Source organism: Rhipicephalus microplus, chromosome 7 (genome assembly GCF_043290135.1).
Source record: "Rhipicephalus microplus isolate Deutch F79 chromosome 7, USDA_Rmic, whole genome shotgun sequence".
In the NCBI taxonomy this organism is placed as follows: domain Eukaryota; kingdom Metazoa; phylum Arthropoda; class Arachnida; order Ixodida; family Ixodidae; genus Rhipicephalus; species Rhipicephalus microplus.
Window position 1 is genome coordinate 82283219 of NC_134706.1, and position 21602 is coordinate 82304820.

The following is a 21602-nucleotide window of genomic DNA, read 5'->3' on the forward strand; positions in this document are numbered from 1 at the left end:
GTCAGGGGTACGCCATATGTCAGTTTTGCGGAGTGGTGGTCGCATCGGCGTCGACGTTTCCCTGTAGTACCAAGGCACTGTCAGCGGCTGTTGCTGGTGGTACGGCTGAAGTGGCGGCAAGTTAGATCTAGGCTGTCGACGGAGAATATCTGCATATGTTGGCCTGACTATTTCAGTGTTCGGCTCGGGAAGTGAAAGCGCTTGCCTTATTTCTTGGCGAACAACTTCTGTGACCGACGCAATCGCGCAGTCATTCGGTGTGGCGGCGAGCTTCTTCACCTCTTCTTGCACAATTTCGCGTATCAGGTCACGCAAAGAACGCTCGTCAGGTGTCACAGTGGTCACAGCGGTTGCGCTGATTTGTCCGCTGTTGTTTGGGCGGTCGTACTGGTGGTACCGTAGCTGTAGTGCGCGTTCGATGGTGGTCGCCTCCTTCGAAAATTTGTGGACGCTTGAAGGTGGGTTCCGTACGAGACCAGCAAACAGCTGCTTTTTAACACCACGTATGAGGTGGCTGATCTTTCTGTTTTCGGACATATCGGGATCGGCTCGATGAAAGAGACGAGCCATGTCCTCAACAAACATAGCAACAGACTCGTTGGGCTTTTGAATCCGTGATTCGAGGAGTCGTTGTGCATGCTCCCGCCTTTCGGTGTTTGCGAAGGTGTCCAGGAACTTCCGTCGGAACTCGTCCCACGTTGACCACACGCGATTCGTGAACCATGTGCGAGCCCCGTCTTGAAGAGGGAAATACACGTACCCCAACTTCTGTGCGGCGTTCCACCCGTTAACGTTGGCTGTGCGCTCTAACTCCTCAAGCCGGTCATCTGCGTCCTCATATGTGTTGTCATGGAAGTCCACAGGAGTTTAAGGGGTGAAAACAGTCACCTGTGTCGTGCTTGGGCTCGTCATGGTGGGGCAACTGCTTCCCGGCGCGGTAATGTTTTCCGTCCAAGGACCGAACTCTGGGCTCAGACCTAACAGGCGGCGGCTGGCGCGGTGAACGGGTGTTTCGACGAGTGGAAGTCTTTGTGAACTAGATCCCGGGCTGTTGGAAGGTATCCTGGACATGTACCCAGCTCCTCTACCAGTGTAACGACGCAGACACAGCAGGAGTCCGATATAGAAGAGCTCACTTTAATTAAAATGAAAGGCGCTCGTAAAGAGAACCGGGCAAGAGCTGTTTCTTCCTCTCTGGCTGTGCGAGTGCTCCTCTGCAGGTTGAATGTGGCAATATCCTGAGGTTTCACCACGGAGTAAGCCAATGAGGTAGTTGCAGTGGTTGGTAACCAGCATTACGGTTAAACCGGACGCAATTGTAAGAACGGCAAATAGGAGCACGATGATTTTGCGTTCAGTAAAAACAGGAGATGGCGTAAACACCACCATGGCGTCAGGTTGCGCCACACATGAAAGGCTAATAGGGACTGAAGCTTCCGGAGGCAAGGTGATGTCGTCGTCAGCGATGAGTTTGCAGAGCAGAGGTGAATGGTCGGGCGATGGAAATTCACAAATTGGCACTAGGGACACCTCCGCACGGCAACAATCGATGATAGCTTCATGACGTGATAAAAAATCTCAACCCAGGATGAGGTCATGAGGGCAAGATGGTAGTACAATAAATTGGACGATGTACGAAACGTCTTGGATGAGGACGCGCGCCGTACACACAGCCGAGGGATGAATGCGTTGCGCGCTAGCCGTGGACAGCATGATGTCACAGAGAGATGTGGTCACTTTCTTCAGTTTGCGACGAAATTTTGTGTTCATCGCAGAAACGGCGGCCCCAGTATCAATTAACGCTTGTGTGGCGACTCCCTCAACATTGACATCAAAAACATTTTGCGGCGAAAATGGAGGCCTTGATAATTGCGCAGAAGTTGTAGTTCTTGCCTCTGGAACTGCACTGACTAGTTTCCCTCCGCAGGAGGTGGTCTACGACGCATAGGAGATGGCGATCAGCGTTGAGGAGATGGTAAACAAGAAGTTGATGGGCGACGATCCGAGTCAGAGTGCCTCCGTTCGTATGTAGACGTGGTGGCCTGCTGCGACGCATATGTAGGAGTTCCAAAGGAGGCGTACGCAGGTGTGGGATGGCGGCGGCAGTAGCGTGCAATGTGGCCAGCGATGCCACACGCGAAGCAGATAGGACGGTTGTCATGGGTGCTTGCTGGATTCCGTGCCGACCAGTTGTGCCCTCGCGATCTCCGGCGTCAGCGTAGCTCTGGCCGACTGGGCTCCCCCTACGTCACCTCCTGACGCCGACGACCTTCACCGACAGTGTAGCTCTGACCGACTGAACGTGCTCTACGCCATCTGCTGACGCCGACAAGAGCTCTCGCAAGTGGTGCCCCGTGCTCGGACTCCTGTGACCGTGTTTCCATCTTTCCTATCTCTCCTATCCCCCAGTTTGTTGTCGCTCCTTCTAGCTTATCATTTCACGTCTCTTCCTTTTTGCTACACCTTTTCTTCTACCCCTTTTATCCCTCCTCACTCCCATCGCGATTGGTAAACCAAAGCTTAGCTACGTCTGCCAAGTAAAAGATAACGTAGGCGAGCTTAGAGTCGTCATGCCACTTGTTGCTGGTGCTTACGCGTTCGTACAAGGAGAGCCAGTCTTGGACGTCTTGCTCACCACTGCCGCTGAAGATTGGTGGGTCCCGTTGGCGAGTAGTGCCGGGCAGGTAGACGGCGCAGCCGATGGTGCTGGCTGGGCTGGGACGGGCTGGTTGGCGACTGCGTCAGTCATGTTTCGCGGTAGTCTCTCGGGTAACTTGCGAGAGCGAAGCTCCAGGTCTGCTTGGGGATCTCAGCAGCCTCCATCAAATGTGATGACGTTTATTCGAGCAGAGAAGTCGCAACGAGGTTGCGACGGAAAATGGGCGTACGGCAAGTCTGGCAAAGGCGGCACAAGCTCTCGCGCAAGCAGAGCACGGGGCTTTTCGTTATCTTTCGAAGGCGCATACGCGTTGGTGCGTATGCTCCACTACACTGTTTTAATTATTTAAATAACTTCACAATACTGAAGGCCATAACCAGCCCAAGCAAGAGTGGACAATCAACTGAAGCAAACAAGAAAATGAGTGTACACAAAAAAGCCGGGATTAAAGATTTATAACGCCGCTAGCGATCGAACAGGGTTTCATGAATGAACATGTATTACGTGCTGGTTAACAAAAAATAATTATGAAGACAAAAACGACCATTTTTCCTGTCTCGCTTTAAACTTAGCCTCCTCAAAAATTTATTAGGAAGACAGTTGCAGTCTGAAATCACTTGTTAAAAAAACCGTCTTCAAGTGCACGAGCTTTAGCAAAAAGCGGTTTCACAGCATGGATATAATTCTCTTTTGGTCGTACCCCAGCTGGAGAAAGTTCATAGATGAAGATATCTTCGCTGCAGGCATTTTTAGTGGCAATTAAGTCAAGAAAAGCTAAACGAAAAAAATCACAGCATATCCACGGAGTGAATGACGATGAGTGGGACGAAGCGTCCGTCCGTTCTACCGTCCGTGTGTCCGTTGATCCGTGCATGCGTCCATGCGTCCGATCGCGTTCGAGAATGCAGACGGTGTGCGGGTAGCACCGACGAGACGCGAGCTAAAGAAGCTGAACGCAAGCGTCTTCAATGTGCCCACCGCTCTGCTTCGTCCTTGTCCCACCAACGATACGCCACGTACAGAGACTATCCAGGAGACTCGTTCTCCGCGCACTTAGGCAAAGCGCGCACAGCAGCCACACAGGGAGCCACGGCTAGACTTCTCGATGTCTGCTTTTCCGCGCGCGCATCAAGGCATCCTAGCAGCGGCAAAGTGCCTTGATGCGCCATCTAAGAAATGAGAGGAGAAATTGTCATCCATTTATTTTGCCTTCTTTTCTTTCTCGTCTCAACTCTCGGTAACGCGTGACCAGTGACAAGGCTAGATAAAGAGAAGCTTCGTCCATAAAAAAAATCCTGTTGCAGTTTCTGGCCGTGAATGGTGCGTTTTTAAGAGGTTTAGTCTGTGATTGCGTGGCGAAGGTGGCGAGTAGGGGCGCGCGCCGTGACGACTCTGACGAGATGTTTAGGGAGCGAGACAAGAGCGATTCAAGCGGCACAGTTGTCGCAAGTTACAAATTATCCCCCCCCCCAAAAAAAAAAAAACAAATCGAAAGTGCGAATGCAGGCCTGCGAGGGTGCCTACCAGCTGAAGGCGGACCGTTTCGAAGGGAGAGAATCTCCACTTAAGAAGTTTTCAGTGTTACCACATGCTACCGAGCTAACAAACACGTAATTATCTCAAGAGAAGCCTAGAAGAAGCGGGAAATCATTGGCTTTCTCTGTTCTTGAAAATATTTCCTTTTCTAGCACTATCTCCAGGGTATAGTCTCAATACGGTTGAATCTGCATATTCCAGAGCATGATCGACGTTACTTGTTGATTACCGCAATAACTTGAGGATCGGACTACTTAAAGTAATTGATGAAGGCGGCATCGGTTAACGCAATATCACTAAAATATCCATACTTGCTTGGACAATGTGAATGATCCTCCCCCCAAAAAATTAAGAAATAAAGAAAAAAGAACGCGACAGGCGACTGCAAAATTTTTCGAACGATTCAGCAAAAAGAAGACAAAAACAAACCTGCCTATTGTAAAATAAATTGTCAACTTTAGGTGTTATTAGGACTTTGAGAATGTTCTTTGAAGTTTGATAGGACCAAATCGCAGCGGTGATTTCCATGGGTATGGCAACTGCCTCCAATGCGGGAGGCATTTGACTCAATTTCAAACGCTGGCGCTACAGGGTTTAGAAGGTTGAGTATGTTCGTCAGACATCGGAGGGAACACAGCGCTAAAAGGAGACGGTATACAAGGAGGGGCGACGCACACATGTACAGCACTGTGTGTGCGTCACCCTTGTCTGCTCTCCTGTTCTTTTGCACTGTGTGCCCTCCGCCGCCGTACACATGGTGGAGAGAGAGGCATACACAAATGACTACGGGATGAGCTACCTGATTGATGGTTACAGTCCCAGATGAAGCGTGAACATGACCTTCTCAAGAACTTTGCGTCCCGCAAACAATACATGCAGGATTCACCCTGGCCTTTGCGCTTGCCTAGTGAATTACCCGCCTCATTCCTAAGCTCAACCACGGAGAGCCATGCTGCCTCATGGCTTGCAGAAGTATAGACCTTCTTCCGTAAGACATCTGGGCGTGGCAATCTGGGGCTGTGGGGCTGTTAAGCAGATCTTACCTTGGTTTTGTATAGACTTTTTCGCTGTTTACAAACACACACAAATCTTACCTTGGTTTTGTATAGACCTTTTCACTGTGTACAAACACGGGCCCTTGATGACATCCAGTTTTGCCCACCAATGTGCCTGAACAACGCCTCCTCTAGAAAGATGCCTGCGAAATCGCACGCTTTTCAATGGGGACGGGAGCTTCCTCGTAGTTCAGTGCTTTCTCCGTTAGAAGCACTCAGAGCTGACACTACTACTTCCGCTGATTTCGGATATGACGCCATCACAAAAAGACACGACGGTGTAGCCTGCGAGACAGCAGTAGACATCGTTTTAATCTCAAAGGTGGCATGGTTTAAACCGGCCACCGCAGCGAGCACTGGCAGCCGACGACGTTTTCGGGAGCGGAGGTAGAGAGAACAGGAAAGAGCTGGGGATGGGCTTCCCGGCTCAAGTTGCAGGCGTCTTTCTAGAGGAGGCATGAGACTGAATAAGATTGGTGGACAACAAGAGCTTTAGAAAATGGCCCGCCGATTTTCTATAGTTTCTTTCTTTTATTTGACAGAATAAATTCAAATAAATGTTATTTTGAGCTACCTAAGAGTTATAAGAGGTTCCCTTGTACTTTACACACGTTCATTTTATGTGAAAAACCAAAGAGGGACTTTCCTTACTCTTGAAAAAAAAACAAACAAACTGTAAAACGTGCTTTCAGTTTCGACGTGAGGAGCTGGTAAATGACGGGGAAGGAAGTTTTTGGGGTACAGCACTTGCAAGGTCGTACTTACCAACCCAATCGCCTTCATGCGTATGCGTCTGCCACAACTCTGTTTATTTTTTTAAATATACAAAAAAGAATGGTTAGCAGCTGAATAAGGTGACATTCAAACACAGCTGTAAAATTGTCTATCAGCATCTTGTCTCTCCTCAGACCACTATTAATAAGACGTGTCAGTAGTAATACATACGTGCACCCGCAAGCAAAAGTCTATGGACCAGGTGAACGCGTGCCAAAATAACCGTCCAGCGGCAAGCTGTTTGCTGTCGAGAGCATTTTTTCTGACAGAATTAGTTTGTCAGAGAAATTTTCTTAGCAGCATGGGTCACCTGTACACGGCGCAGACCCCAAATGTACACGGACGGCAATGGTTCGTACACTTTTGCACACGAGTGCACAGATCGTTTTTTAGTCATATTGTCACGACAACACCAGGTACTGCGCTGACCATTATACAAATACCTATGCGCATACTGGACCATTTCCATTCACGGAGGTTTTGCATATAATCTTTTTTTTCGCCTAAACTGTCGGTTGCGTTCAACATGTTTTTATTGCCTTCATATATTTTCGTTATAATATAAAAAGAATGTCGTAGCTTTTACGCAAGGGAGATGCAATGAATGCGATATGTTATACGAAGTGAGGCCAGCAGCTAGCTCTTCTGGACCCGATCTCACGCAACTCTATAAGACGCATGTCGAAGAGGCAGTACGACTGCTTCACGGACGCTCTTCACACATGTTTTCGCACTGAGATCGCAGTATTTAAAAATTGGCCTCGGATCTGCATGTTACACTGCAAATGTCGTCAAAATTGTAAATTTTGGCTTTATACGCGACACGATGGTAACGGCAACGATGAAAACACCTTGATATTGTCCATATAATTGCTATCGCAAGAAAAAAGCTTAGCACTGCTGCATGCGTGGTATATTTGACGTAACGCGGAACATATACATGTTTCCCGGGGACGCTGCTGCAGGCACAGCTCGGCATACTCACTCATGAATACACTCACTCACACTCATTCTTACTCATTCGAACGAGGTGAGTGTGAGTATGATTGAGTATGAACGAGAGTGAGTACTCCGAGGGTCAATAGAAGTATGAACATGAGCGAGTACTTCGAGGGTGAGTAGAAGAGAGTAAGAACGTGAGTGAGTACTCAAGAGTGTAAGGAGGAGTGAGTATGAACGTGAGTACTCCGAGGGTCAGTAGAAGTGAGTATGAACATGAGCGAGTACTTCGAGTGAGAGTAGAAGAGAGTAAGAACGTGAGTCAGTACTCAAGAGTGTATCCAGGAGTGAGTATGAACGTGAGTGAGTACTCCGATCGTCAGTAGAAGTCAGTATGAACATGAGCGAGTACTTCGAGTGTGAGTAGAAGAGAGTAAGAACGTGAGTGGGTACTCAAGAGTTAAGTAGGAGTGAATATGAACGTGAGTGAGTACTCTGAGGGTCAGTAGAAGTGAGTATGAACATGAGCGAGTACTTCGAGTGTGAGTTGAAGAGAGTAAGAACGTGAGTGAGTACTCAAGAGTGTAAGTAGGAGTTAGTATGAACGTGAGTGAGTACTCCGATCGTCAGTAGAAGTGAGTATGAACATGAGCGAGTACTTCGATTGTGAGTAGAAGAGAGTAAAAACGTGAGTGAATACTCAAGAGTGCAAGTATGAGTGAGTATGAACGTGAGTGAGTACTCCGAGGGTCAGTAGAAGTGAGTATGAACATGAGCGAGTACTTCGAGTCAGAGTAGAAGAGAGTAAGAACGTGAGTGAGTACTCAAGAGTGTACCTAGGAGTGAGTATGAACGTGAGTGAGTACTCCGAGGGTCAGTAGAAGTGAGTATGAACATGAGCGAGTACTTCGAGTGTGAGTAGAAGAGAGTAAGAACGTGAGTGAGTACTCAAGAGTTAAGTAGGAGTGAGTATGAACGTGAGTGAGTACTCTGAGGGTCAGTAGAAGTGAGTATGAACATGAGCGAGTACTTGGAGTGTGAGTAGAAGAGAGTAAGAACGTGAGTGAGTACTCAAGAGTGTAAGTATGAGTGAGTATGAACGTGAGTGAGTACTCCGAGGGTCAGTAGAAGTGAGTATGAACATGAGCGAGTACTTCGAGTGTGAGTAGAAGAGAGTAAGAACGTGAGTGAGTACTCAAGAGTTAAGTAGGAGTGAGTATGAACGTGAGTGAGTACTCTGAGGGTCAGTAGAAGTGAGTATGAACATGAGCGAGTACTTGGAGTGTGAGTAGAAGAGAGTAAGAACGTGAGTGAGTACTCAAGAGTGTAAGTATGAGTGAGTATGAACGTGAGTGAGTACTCCGAGGGTCAGTAGAAGTGAGTATGAACATGAGCGAGTACTTCAATTGTGAGTAGAAGAAAGTAAAAACGTGAGTGAATACTCAAGAGTGCAAGTATGAGTGAGTATGAACGTGAATGAGTACTCCGAGGGTCAGTAGAAGTGAGTGTGAACATGAGCGAGTACTTCGAGTGTGAGTAGAAGAGAATAAGAACGTGAGTGAGTACTCAAGAGTGTAAGTAGGAGTTAGTATGAACGTGAGTGAGTAACATGAGTGTGAGTAGGAGTGAGTACTCCGAGTGTGAGTGGACGCGAGTGAGCACTCAGAGTATGAGTAGTCGTGAGCGTTAGCATGAGTAAGCCCACATGAGGGTGATCGAGTAGGCGTGCGTATGAACGTTAAAGAGTACACATGAGTGGGAGTAGTCATGAGCGTGAATGTGAGTGATTACTTAAGAGGGTGAGTAGTCGCCAGTGTGAACGTGAGTCAGCGCTCATTAGGTATAGTAGGCGTGGGTACAAATGTTAAGTAATATTCGTGAGTATGGGTAGATATCTGTGATTCCTACTGACCAACGCCGCGTTATTATGTTGCCTTTACTCTATACGTGCCCTTCCAAACGATATTGCTGCTTGATTTCGCCTATTATGTCCGGAACACTCGTTTGTTCTCTGATGAAAGCCTGCCATATTCTTGTCCCTATGGGTTACACCTATCATTTTTCTTACCATTGCTCGCTGCGTCCTCCTCAACTTAAGTTGAACCTCTTTTTATCATCCACGTTTCTGCTCCAGAGGTATATAAGTTCAAGAAAGATGTAGCTGTTATATACCTTACGCTTGAGAGATAGTGGAAATCTATCATTGATGCTTTAAGAATGCTTGCCGAATATGCTCCACCCCAGTCTTATTCTTCCTGTTACTCCAATCTCATGGTTCGGCTCCGCAGTTACTACCTATCATAAGTAGACGTACTATTTTGCAACTTCAAGTGCACTGTTACCTATCTCAAAGCGCTGTTCTTTTCCGAGGTTGTTGGACATTACTTTCATTTTCTGCAGATTAATTTTGCAAATTCCAAGAGAATGCACGTTGGTTAAAGGGAAACGAAGTTAAATGGGCAGATCAGATTATGAAGTTTGTGGGTGTAGAGTGCCATCAGCAAGCACAGGCCTAAGTTGACTGTCGGAACAGTGGACTGGCCTTTGTCCTTCAGTGGGCGTAGTCAGGCTGCTGCTGCTGCTGCTACTGATGATGATGAGTAGATGTGAGCATGAAAGTGAGTGCATATTAGTGTGGAAAGGCGTGAGTATGAACTTGAGTGAGTTCTTATGTGTGTGAGTAGGCGTGAGTGTGACTGTGAGTGAGTGCCTAGGCCTCATGACTGTGTGTAGGCGTGAGTATGAGCGTGAATGAGTGCCTGTGTGAGTAGGCGTGAGTATGAACGAGAGTTAGGGCTCATTAGTGTGAGTAGTCGTGAGTATGAACCTGAGTGAGTACACATGAGTGTGAGTGGTCGTATGAGTGTGAGTGAGGGCCTATGTGTGTGAGTTGGCGTGAGTATAAACGGGAGTCAGTGCCTGTCAGTGTAAATGGTCGTAAATATGAAGTGTGTGAGTGCTAATGGGCGTGAGTAGTCGTGAGTGTGAAGTGAGTGAGTGCCTACGAGTGTGAGTAGTTGTGAGTATGAAGGTGAATGAGGGCCTATGAGTGTGAGTTGGCGTGAGTATGAACGTGAGTGGGTACACATGTGTGTGAGTAGTGGTGAGTATGAACGTGAGTTAGGGCCTACGAGTGTGAGTAGTCGTAAGTATCAACGTGAGTGAGTACTCATTAGTGTGAGTAGTCGTGAGTATGAATGTGAGCGAGGGCCTTTGAGTGTGCGCAGACGTGAGTATGAATGTGAGTGAGTGCGAAGGCTGAGAAAACTGTAGTGATTGAGTATGAGCGAGTAGTCTCTCAAAGTGCCGACCTACGGCGGCAGGTGACCCTTACTGGTGCGGCCCGAGGTTGGAGGAGGTGTGCTACGAGGGTGACTCCAAGGAAGAGAAAGACTATAACTTTGACGACAGCGTAAAGGATCCCAAGGACAATAATAACGACAAACCCAAGGACAACAAGCCCAATGAGGCGAAAAAAACGCCTGCCACGAAAACGCCCTCAGGTGAGAGACGACGCTGCTGCACCGTGACTTCTCTTTCTAATTCCTTGCGTCATGCATCTATAGTTGTCGTTCTTCGCGCTTTTACTGGGCCAGGTTACGTCCAGTGAAAAAAAGGAGAAAAAATGGACAGAGAGAGAAAGACATTAATAATTGCTGACGTTCAACGTCCGAAAAACTGCCATATCCTAATGAAAGACGCCGTATCGCAGGGCTGCGGATATTCAGAGCACCTATGGTTCTATTACCTGCACCTAGATCAAAGTACACACGCCTCAAGAATTTTCACTTCTCTAAAAAATGCGGCCCCAGCGGCCGGGATCGGATCCAGTGACCTACGGGTCAGCGCTCGAGTGCCATAATCACTATGAGCCATCGCAAGTGGGGGAGATAAAAAGCAGGGAACCTACAACATAAGAAGAGCTCCGCCCGCATAGCCATGGCTAGGTGGGTGCCTTGGAAGTTTTTTGTCAGTGCTTCTTGAACAGTGCAGGCACCGGCCTGTCGTGTTGCCTCGCCTTGACTGTGCATGCCTGTTGAACCGAACGGTGCCGGTTTTGATTCCGGCTGCGGCGGAGGCATTTTAAGTGCAAGTGAAAACGCTAGACACCCGTATGTATAGATATACACGTTAAAGTATGGAGGAAGGAAAAAAAAAAACTTAGGAGAGGCCTTGATGTCACTCGTTGTGAGGCTGTGGTGAAGCCGGAAGTCGGCCATGTTGACTGGGCGAATTCTCCTCTCTTGTTTACATCCGAATGTAAAGAAGAAGGTACGAGTCTCTCTCCGGCTCGGAAAGCACGTGGGCTGCGCAGAGCGCGTGTCGTGGCGATCCGAAACTAATGGAACGGGGCTCAACACTCTGCGCTAGCGCGACACCTTCGACGAAATCATTTCGTCCGAGTATTAACAGCGAGTAACGGCTCGCCGACAACGAAGCAAGTACAAGAGAACGCGCACTAGATGCACTGACAACGGCGAGTGTTTTCACGTCATTGATTCAGCAACTGTGCAGACAACACGATCGGCCATGCGCCTTCTTCCACGGCTGCATTCCGACACTAGGCTGGCGCAGCGCCCGGCCCCTGTGCCCGTGTTCCGCGTGAAACTCACCGGCGTCAGCATTCGGCGACCGTGGTGACCTTGAGCACGGTGCAAGTGACACTTGAACGCGGTTGCTCTAACGTTAATATTACAATGCTCGGGGCGAGTATAACAAGCGGAACAGAAATTGTGTTTTATTACGCACACGCAAGCTGTTACTGTGCACATACCGAACACGAAACTACATATGTGCACATGGTCCTTATTGCGTCTCGCTGGGCACAACAGTTCCATCTGTTGCCACAAGCAGCAGCACTGCCCAACCATCACTGACCTGCAAGGCGTTCGTCGTGATTCCACTTCGTCATGGTGCCCAACGCCATTTTTCTGAACACTTCAAATGCTTCATTCGCGTCATCCGCCGCACGACACATAAATATGCGCTCGTTCTACGCAGTGTTCAGGCCCCGTGGTGGACGAAAGGTTTTGTAAACGTTGCTAAGAGTCCAATAACTGCTAGGAGAACACTACGTAACCAATAATGCGGCGCAGAGCACAGTTATTGTCTGCCACGGCTCAGCACGGGACCTGCGGAGGCACACCTGCCGCCGCCAGCCACGGCCATTCACTGCTAAACCAGCTACACTGTGCAACACGTAACCATACCAACGCCGCCATTGTGCCCAGTGAATATGGCCGCCATGGTGTCATTTCCTCCACACTTTTCACGTAGTAATGTTAACATTACTAAAGAATGGTAGCACACGAGAACCACTGGCACTAATACAGGGCATACAAAACCTGCCCCAACCTTCAAAAAAAAAAACACAAACGACTATGTTATCCGTTGAAGAGCGGTTTAATTGACGCATGGCCTTCATTAGCGACACGCCTGAATGGGGTCGTTGTTGCAAAGACATGTAAAAGAGGAGCCGCAAAAAGAAATGGTAGGACAGAAACGGCGATATTGAACGTAGAGACAGCTGCGCCAGATGCAGCTATACTGGCAGAAATGAAAAAAAAAAAGACAAAACAGATCTTGCAAAAGCCACCAGATGGCCGTCTACATTCTCTTCGGTTTTACTGCTTCTTGGCACACGCCTTTGCAGCCTGTCCAAAACGGAGTAACAAAAAGTGCTACCAGCGCCTGCAAAACGTGTCGTGTCTAAACTAAGTATTTGCCTTTACCTGCGTCCTCATCACTACCGTACTGTTCACTATAGTGCGTACAGGTGTATGCAAAGCAAAACTAACACTTCTCATCTATGGACCGACTTAACCACGGCTTTTTGTTTTTTTCAAAGGTACTCAGCACGACAATGAATTCCGTATTATATGAGATTCCTTTATATGCCACACAGTGGCGACCGTTACGCGTGAAACGGTCGAGGAAAACAATTTACGTCGCTATTCGCAAGGACTATATACAGGCAATCGAAAGAAACATAAAGAAGTATTGACAGTGAATTTTTGTCAGGGTACAAGTAAGTGCCGACTTCGAGGAAAAATGCGTGTCTTTTTCCGGGTAAAAGTGAATCTATATAGTCGTTCTTGTTTGTTGTTGTTTTTATTTTATCACGTTTGTCGGAGTACTTCAATTGCCCAGAAACTGACTGCCTCAGATCGAGGCAACGAAGTCGCAGGTGCGGATGTACAAAATATGTGCAAGAGGTCTACGTTTCTCTGCTTGTTTCTCATGGGCCTTGGAGTCTTGTCCGGTAAATTTCATACCGAGTCGATTTTAATGAACCCATCTGTACTCTGTTTGACGACTCCAACTTTCAAGATTCAATTTCAATCATTAGCGTAGTAGAAGCTCGCGCAGGAGAGAGATTGATATAAAAATAGAGTACTAGTGCTACGCTCAAAATTAAGATGCTACTATGAGCTTTTGAAGAGTCTAGCGCGCAGTTTATTACTTACGAAGCACGTTGGCAGATATGTTGCTGCGCCTGCATGGTTGTGTACGAAAGAAGTAAGGTATCATACTGTGTATATAGATAACTTGCGCCTGGAGGAGGTGAGCTACGAGGGTGACTCCAAGGAAGAGAAAGACTATAACTTTGACGACAACGTAAAGGATCCCAAGGACAATTTTCTCCACACTTTTCACGTAGCGCGCCGACTGGGCATGTCCTCTCCTATCTTTCCTTCCTCCGTGCTTCTGTGGCTCTCGCTGCTTTCGGTCTGCTGCTACTAGCACAGTAAAGCCGGGCAACGTTGTGCATGGCAACAGCGACGAGAGTCGGTCCAGGCGGTCCGCCTCTTGAAGTGGGTAATTTGAAGTGCACTAACCCAATGCGGTGAAGATCTGCATGTGACCTTTGTAAAGGGAAAAGAACCGAAATAATGTTACTTTAATCTTGCTGGTTAGACATAAGCAGCACTAGGAAGGAAAAAGAGTAAAAGCACTCACCGCGAGGCCGTCCTGAGCAGTAAGCAGGTACTCTTTGAGCATAGCCTCCTGAAGTTGCCTTCATTGCGGTCTAGGGTCTTCAATTTGATTCCTTTTATTCGTGTGGTCTAGTGCTAAGCTACACAAGGTTTCCTATTACAGATTTTTTTTTGTTTTTTATGAAGATATGCAATAGCAAAATGTATCGGAATGAGATGTGTCGTATAAAAATCATATTCAGGTGATTCCAAAAAAGTAGACACTTTGGAAAAAGAAGAATTTCAATAGAGCCATAAAAGTTAAAAAACACATCAATAAAAGCACAGTCCTCATTTAAAAACAGACAGGGAAACATCACACTGGACGGGAGCTGTCCTCGTGTGATGTTCCTTTGTCGATGGGTGCATACCGACATACTCGTATCCAAACAGTTCTAAATTAGTATTGCACTTCTGTGCACTTGTTCTATCAAAGCTCTAAGGTTCGTGCACCTGATAGATTATTTTATCATTCACTTAAATATAATTTTACTTTGTTTGTGTAAGCTTTGCAAAAAGCTTGTTTCGTATCTATTGCAAATTGGTTCACAATAGCCGTGAACATTGGTTCAGCATTGTATTGTGTTCTTATTTTCTGTGTGCCTATTAGAAGAGTTGTGGGCCAGTTGGTGATGCGTGCTTGGTAAAATGAAGTGCAATAAATGGAACATAAAAAGGTGAGACAGACAGGACCAAGTGTTCCTGCCTGTCTCACCTTTTGTTGCCCCATTTATTGGGCTTCACTTCACAAAGCGTGCCTAATAGACTTGTCATTGTGTGGATCTTGTAAGCTGCTAATGTGTGAATTGCTACAGTGCCTGTATAGTGAATCCAACAGGCTATGAGTCTGGAACATACAGGGAACATTATTTGTAGCTTTTAAGGGCGAGCACCTCACTTTAATCTTTTTTTTACTTATAGATGAATTTTGATCAAACTTCTATCTTTTATGTATTTTGACATGTTGATTTTAACTATGCCATTACTGTTTTTCTGTGCAACAAGTACTTTTAAAAAATATTGAGAAATCTGTGTTTTTTGCATTGCCCAATTTGTAGGTGAGTTTTCTCTTAAATGCTGGTAGTGATAAAAGACAGTGGCCTATTAAAATAATGTTGTATGGTCAGAGCTTGCAAGAATAAATGCTCTGGACCAATTTGGACCAAAGCTACAGCATGTAGATTTTTTGTAAGCAAAAAGGCTTTAGTAACACCCTCGAGAACAAACGTAAATGAAAAGGAATGAAAATAGATGAAAAATCAACTTACTGCTGGTAGGCATTTAAGGTGCAGCCTTCAGATAGCAGTTTCCGGTGTTCTACTAATTGGGTCACAGTGGCTGTTGCTTTCCTATCCACTTTATTCGGTATTTATGGTTGTGTAATAGCGGGTCTGATTAACGCCACCAGAATTGCATTAGTGCTTGATCTTGTGAATGGAAAAGCGACGGTTGTGGTAGCTCATTTTTTAGGTCATTGGACGCATTTTATGAAGGCTAGGTCTGTACCTGCAGCAAGTTTTGCATCCGCTTTATATCCTTCCCACTTATGTCATAATTACTGTGCTGCTGCTAAAAGCTACAAATAGTGTCCGCTATACCTTCCTAAGCTTCATTGTCCGTTGGGTTTTGTTATGCTTTGTCTAACGGGTGCGGTGATGGCGTAGTGGTTAGAGCATCCGCCTCGCATGCAAGAGGTCCGTGGTTCAAATCCCGGTGCCGCGCAGTTCCCAACCGGAAAAAAAAACCGCGTGTTGATGGAACTGCATTAAGAGGCCTGGCGTGTGGCCTCACCGGTAACCACCGCCGGGAACGCACTCCCTCACCAGAGAAGGATTGGCCACCCTAGTGCAGTATTTGGTCACTACCTCCCACATGCATACGTCAAATAACTCACGGCCCTCAGTTCCCAGCAGCTGCGAAGCAATTGACCATGGTGGCGGTCAGATCTGCAACGCAGCAGAGGGTGCTAAGAATCTCTGGACTACAGGCCGCCATTGGAACCTGAACTTGGCAACGTTTAACGCTAGAACCTTATCTAGTGAGGGAAGTCTAGCTGTACTATTCGAGGAGCTAGAGGGTATTAAATGGGATATAATAAGGCTCAGTGAGGTTAGGAGGACAGATGAGGCCTATACTGTGCTACAGAATGGGCACGTCCTTTGCTATCGGGGCTTGGCAGACAGAAGAGAACTGGGAGTGGGGCTCCTAACTCACAGAAACATAGCTGACAACATAGAGGAACACTATAGCATTAATGAAAGGGTGGTAGGTATTGTAATTAAACTGAATAAAAGATGCAAGATGAAGGTAGTACAGGCTTACGCGCCTACATCCAGCCATGATGACGCTTCAGTTGAAAGCTTCTGTGAAGACGTGGAATCGGCAATGAGTAAGGTAAAAACACAATATACTATAGCGATGGGCGACTTTAATGCAAAGGTAGGGAAGAAGCAGGCTGGAGACCAGGCAGTAGGAGATTATGGCATCGGCACTAGAAACGCCAGAGGAGAGCTGCTAGTAGAATTCGCAGAACGCAATAATTTGCGGAGTTTGAATACCTTCTACCGAAAACGAAAAAACCGCAAGTGGACATGGAGGAGCCCTAATGGCGAAAATAAGAACGAAATAGACTTTATAATGACTGCACACCCAGGAATCGTGCAGGATGTGGAAGTGGTTGGCAAGGTACGATGCAGTGACCATAGAATGGTACGGTCTCGAATTCGCCTAGACTTGAAGAAGGAACGACAGAAACTGATACGCAAGAAGCCAATCAATGAGCTAGCACTGAGAGGGAAAGTACAGGAATTCAGAGTGTCGCTGCAGAACAGGTACTCGGCTCTTAGTGAGGAAGCCAACCTTAGCGTAGGTACAATGAATGATAATCTGACGAGTATCATTACGGAGTGTGCAGTGGAAGTTGGAGGCAGGGTAGTTAGACAGGACACTGGCAAGCTTTCCCAGGAAACGAAGAACCTAAATAAGAAGCGTCAAATCATGAAAGTGTCAAGTACAACAGACAAAATAGAACTGGCAGAGCTTTCGAAGTTGATTAATAGACGTAAGGTATGCGATGTAAGAAGGTATAACATGGAGAGAATTCAACACGCTCTGAAAAACGGAGAAAGCGTCAAAGCAGTGAAAAGGAAACTTGGGATAGGCAAAAGTCGGATGTGTGCACTAAGGGACAAAGAAGGCAAAATAACTACCAATATGAATAGGATAGTTAAAATGCGAAGGAGTTTTACAGAGATCTGTACAATAGCCGAGACAACCACGACCTTAATACTATAAGAACTAGCAGTAACCCAGATGACACCCCACCAGTAATGATAGAAGTTCGAAAAGCTTTGGAGAGCATGCAAAGAGGCAAAGCTGCTGGTGAGGATCAGGTAACATCAGATCTGCTGAAAGATGGAGGACAGATTGTGTTAGAAAAACTAGCCACCCTGTTTACGAGGTGTCTCCTGTCGGGAAGGGTACCAGAGTCTTGGAAGAACGCTAACATCATCTTAATACATAAGAAAGGAGATGACAAGGACTTGAAGAATTACAGGCCGATCAGCTTGCTCTCTGTAGTATACAAGCTATTTACAAAGGTAATTGCTAACAGAGTAAAGAAAACATTGAAATTCAATCAACCAAAGGAACAAGCAGGATTTCGAACAGGCTACTCAACAATTGACCACATTCATACTATCAATCAGGTAATAGAGAAATGCTCAGAGTATAACCAACCACTATACATAGCCTTCATAGATTACGAGAAGGCGTTTGATTCAGTAGAAATATCAGCCGTCATGCAGACACTGCGGAATCAGGGCGTAGATGAAGTATATATAAACATTCTGGAAGAAATCTACAGGGGATCAACTGCTACCATAGTGCTTCATAAAGAAAGCAACAGAATACCAATCAAGAAGGGTGTAAGGCAGGGGGACACAATCTCCCCAATGCTATTTACCGCGTGGTTACAGGAGGTTTTCAGAAGCCTAGAATGGGAACAGTTAGGGATAAGAGTTAATGGAGAATACCTTAGTAACCTGCGCTTCGCCGATGACATTGCATTGCTGAGTAACTCAGGGGACAAATTGCAACTCATGATTACGGAGTTAGACAAGGAGAGCAGAAAAGTGGGTCTGAAAATTAATCTGCAGAAAACGAAAGTAATGTACAACAACCTCGGAAAGGAGCAGCGCTTTGAGATAGGTAATAGTGCACTTGAAGTTGTAAAAGACTATGTCTACTTAGGGCAGGTAATAGCCACAAAGCCTAACCACGAGATTGAAGTAACTAGAAGAATACGAATGGGTGGAGCACATTCGGCAAGCACTCTCAAATTATGACAGGTAGATTGCCACTATCCCTCAAGAGGAAGGTATATAACATCTGTATCTTGCCGGTACTTAGCTACGGAGCAGAAACCTGGAGACTTACAAAGAGGGTTCAGCTTAAATTGAGGACGACGCAGCGAGCAATGGAAAGAAAATACGTAGGTGTAACCTTAAGAGACAAGAAGAGAGCAGAGTGGATTAGGGGACAAACGGGGGTTAAGGATATCATAGTTGAAATAAAGAAGAGGAAATGGACATGGGCTTGGAATGTAGCGCGTAGACAGGATAACCGCTGGTCATTAAGGGTAACTAACTGGATTCCCAGAGAAGGGAAGCGGGTTAGGGGGCGACAGAAGGTTAGGTGGGCAGACGAGATAAAGAAGTTTGTGGGTATAAATTGGCAGCAGCAAGCACAGGACCGGGTTAACTGGCGGAACATAGGAGAGGCCTTTGTTCTGCAGTGGACGCAGTCAGGCTGATGATGATGATGATGATGAACCCAACGCGGACCACTAAAACATGACTTTATTTCCAAATAGGCCATTTCTTGGCACAAAAGTAACACTACGAAGTTTCTAAACCACTACTTTAACAACCAACGTCAATTATTAGTTGCCTTTAGTGTCAGTTTGGAGAACACCAGGGGGTCAAAATTTGCGGAGTCTTCCGATGTGGGGTGCCTCATGATCATATTGCACTTTTGGCACACAAAACGCCAACTATTATTACTAATATGAATCCACTCACTTGTAAGACTGATGTGCTAGGTTGCTTTCGTTCGAACCATAGGTACAGATGGCTTGAAACGACGTCACTGAAACTACCCTGTTCATGCACCAGCATGGAGGGGGGGGACGAAGGGGACGCGATGTTGGCGATGTCACATTAGTGTCACGGCCACTCGATCTACTTTCTTGGGTCACAGAAACATGACTTTTCTCAGTTTTGTGTATACCAAACTAAATCTCTAAACTGTCCTAATACTACAATATTAGCGCAAAAACACTTGACGGTAACTCACTCTAATTTCGATGGCAGCAACGTAGAGCTCAATGTTTTGGAGGGCCTTTTTTATAAAACTCAAGCGTCACCTTTATACGTAGTAAACGTCTATAGGCGGCCACAGCAAAACACCATCGCTTCAATACTCTCTTCGCCCGAGCCGTCGCGGCCACGCAAAAGCACCCTCTCCGAATACTTGGTGATTTCAGCGCACCAACTCAACTATGGGGCCACTCAGTTTTTACAGCCAAGGGTAGGGCTTTATGGGTTCACGTGCAGGACCACTGCCTCACCCTACAACCATGCCCACAAGATTAGGCTGTAGTGTAGCTGAATATGCCTCTCTCGTCCTTGCACCCATCCATCGCATTGAGGGTGTCACATGAACTAACCTGAATATTAACTTCGGTAGTGACCACTAAATTACACTACATTAACTACCATACATTTTCACCAGAAATTTAGCTCTGAAGCGCCCTGAGTCTTCTTAACTGGAATAAGTCCCGCGAGGCTCGTCGTCGCCTTGTCAGGAAATATATGACATCTCGGAATCGGAGCAACAACCCCACACTGACACAAGAATGCATACCACTATGTTACCACCTGATACTCATTTTGCAACAATTGACTCCCGACTTCTTCACATGGGCGATGCTAAACGATCTGTCCCCAAACTCCGGAGGATGAGAGTGACACAATCGCCGACTGAGACTGAGAATTACGAGACTACGAGACTGGATTAGCAAATTCAGGAATATGCTACAAAGCTCGCCTGCCAACATTGGGGCCAATATGCGAAAACATGCATAACCATCTAGACAGTAGGACAACATGGCAGCTCTTGCGACATTGATTAGACCCTTATGTAACCCTCACACCTAAAAATCCTCACATTAACCCACAAAGATGACCTTCTGAACAACCTTTTTAATGATCTCCGCGACAAACACCTACTCAGAAGATATCGATTCGATGCATCTGAATATATCGGAACACCAAATGATGATCTGAATAGTCCCATAACGGAGGCTGGTGTTAGAAACGCGCCTGCGAACTTTCCCACTTCATCTGCACCAGGCACTGACCTCATCAATATTAAGCTTCTCTCCAACTTAGATAAAAACTCAGTTATAGCCCTGACTAATTTTTTAACCATTGCCTCGACACTTCTACTTTGCCGGCTGCGTGGAAGGACGCCAGAGTTATTTTCATACCAATACCTAGTAAGCACATAAACACAGCCAACATGCCCATTTCCCCCACTTCATGCATCGGCAAGGTACTCGAACACATCATTCTCAAACGCCCTTACAAATTCATGGAACAGTACTTATACTCTCACGAAATGATAGGCTTCCGTAAATCCCTCTCCAGCCAAGATGCCATGCTTCGACTGAAGCATGACATTGTTATTCTTAACTCTAGCCTAACAATTCTCAGTCTCGATCTCTATGGGGCTTGCGACAGCACCAGCGACACCACCATAGTGAATGAACTGAGCGCTATAGGCGTTGGTAAAAAATACATAACGACATATCTATGCTCCGTTTGCACCGTTCGGCCACTATTCATAATGGGTCTGAACACTCTTGCTCTTACTCCTCGGGGAGTTTCGGCCGATCTTCAGGATGAGTCCTATCCCCTCTCCTTTTTAATCTTGCCATGATGTCACTTGCTAGAACCCTGAGATACATTAGATACATTACCCTGAGATATGTATCTCAGGGTTCATCATATCATCTGCATCAAGTGAAAACTTGCGATCGCAAGTTTTCACTTTATGCAGATGATATTACCCTCTGGAGGAGGGGCAGCTCTGACGGTCACAATCAGGAGACTTCGCAGACTGCAGCTGACAAGGTGGTGGTTTGTGCGGGTAACATGAATCTGGCCAGTTCACTCACTAAATACGAACTGCTCCTCCTCCCTGCCCATTGATGAAATGCAAAGCACATCTCCGATATGCAAATAACACTGAAAAACACACCCGTACCCAAAGTTGAAAAGCTCAGGTGCTTGCACTGCACATCCAACGAAATCGACTTAACAACCACACAGAGCTTTAGACAATGGTGGACCACATGCTATGTCTTTCAGAATAAGCACGGCAGGCTATGAAAGGCAGAGCTCCTCCGCCTCATGTAAGCCTTCGTCCTTAATAAAGTGACTTATTCTCTCTCTCTCTTACCTGCCCCTTATGAAAAAAAAGGAAATGACGTAGTCACCCTCATGCCCGAAATCTACAAATTCGCTCTCGGAGTCCCTATTCGCACGTCCGCTGCACAGCTCATGGAGATAGGCACATTCAACACGTTAAACGCACTCA

At 46.4% G+C, this 21602-nt stretch overlaps 1 protein-coding gene across 1 annotated transcript in view; it reads left to right on the forward strand.

Annotated features, from left to right (window-relative positions):
- LOC119179801 (uncharacterized) overlaps positions 1-21602 on the forward strand; it is a 70296-nt gene that overhangs the window by 41385 nt on the left and 7309 nt on the right. The window contains exon 3 of the mRNA XM_075868212.1: positions 10287-10466. Coding sequence (XP_075724327.1) covers positions 10287-10466 — 180 coding nt within the window. The remainder of the gene's footprint in view (positions 1-10286; positions 10467-21602) is intronic.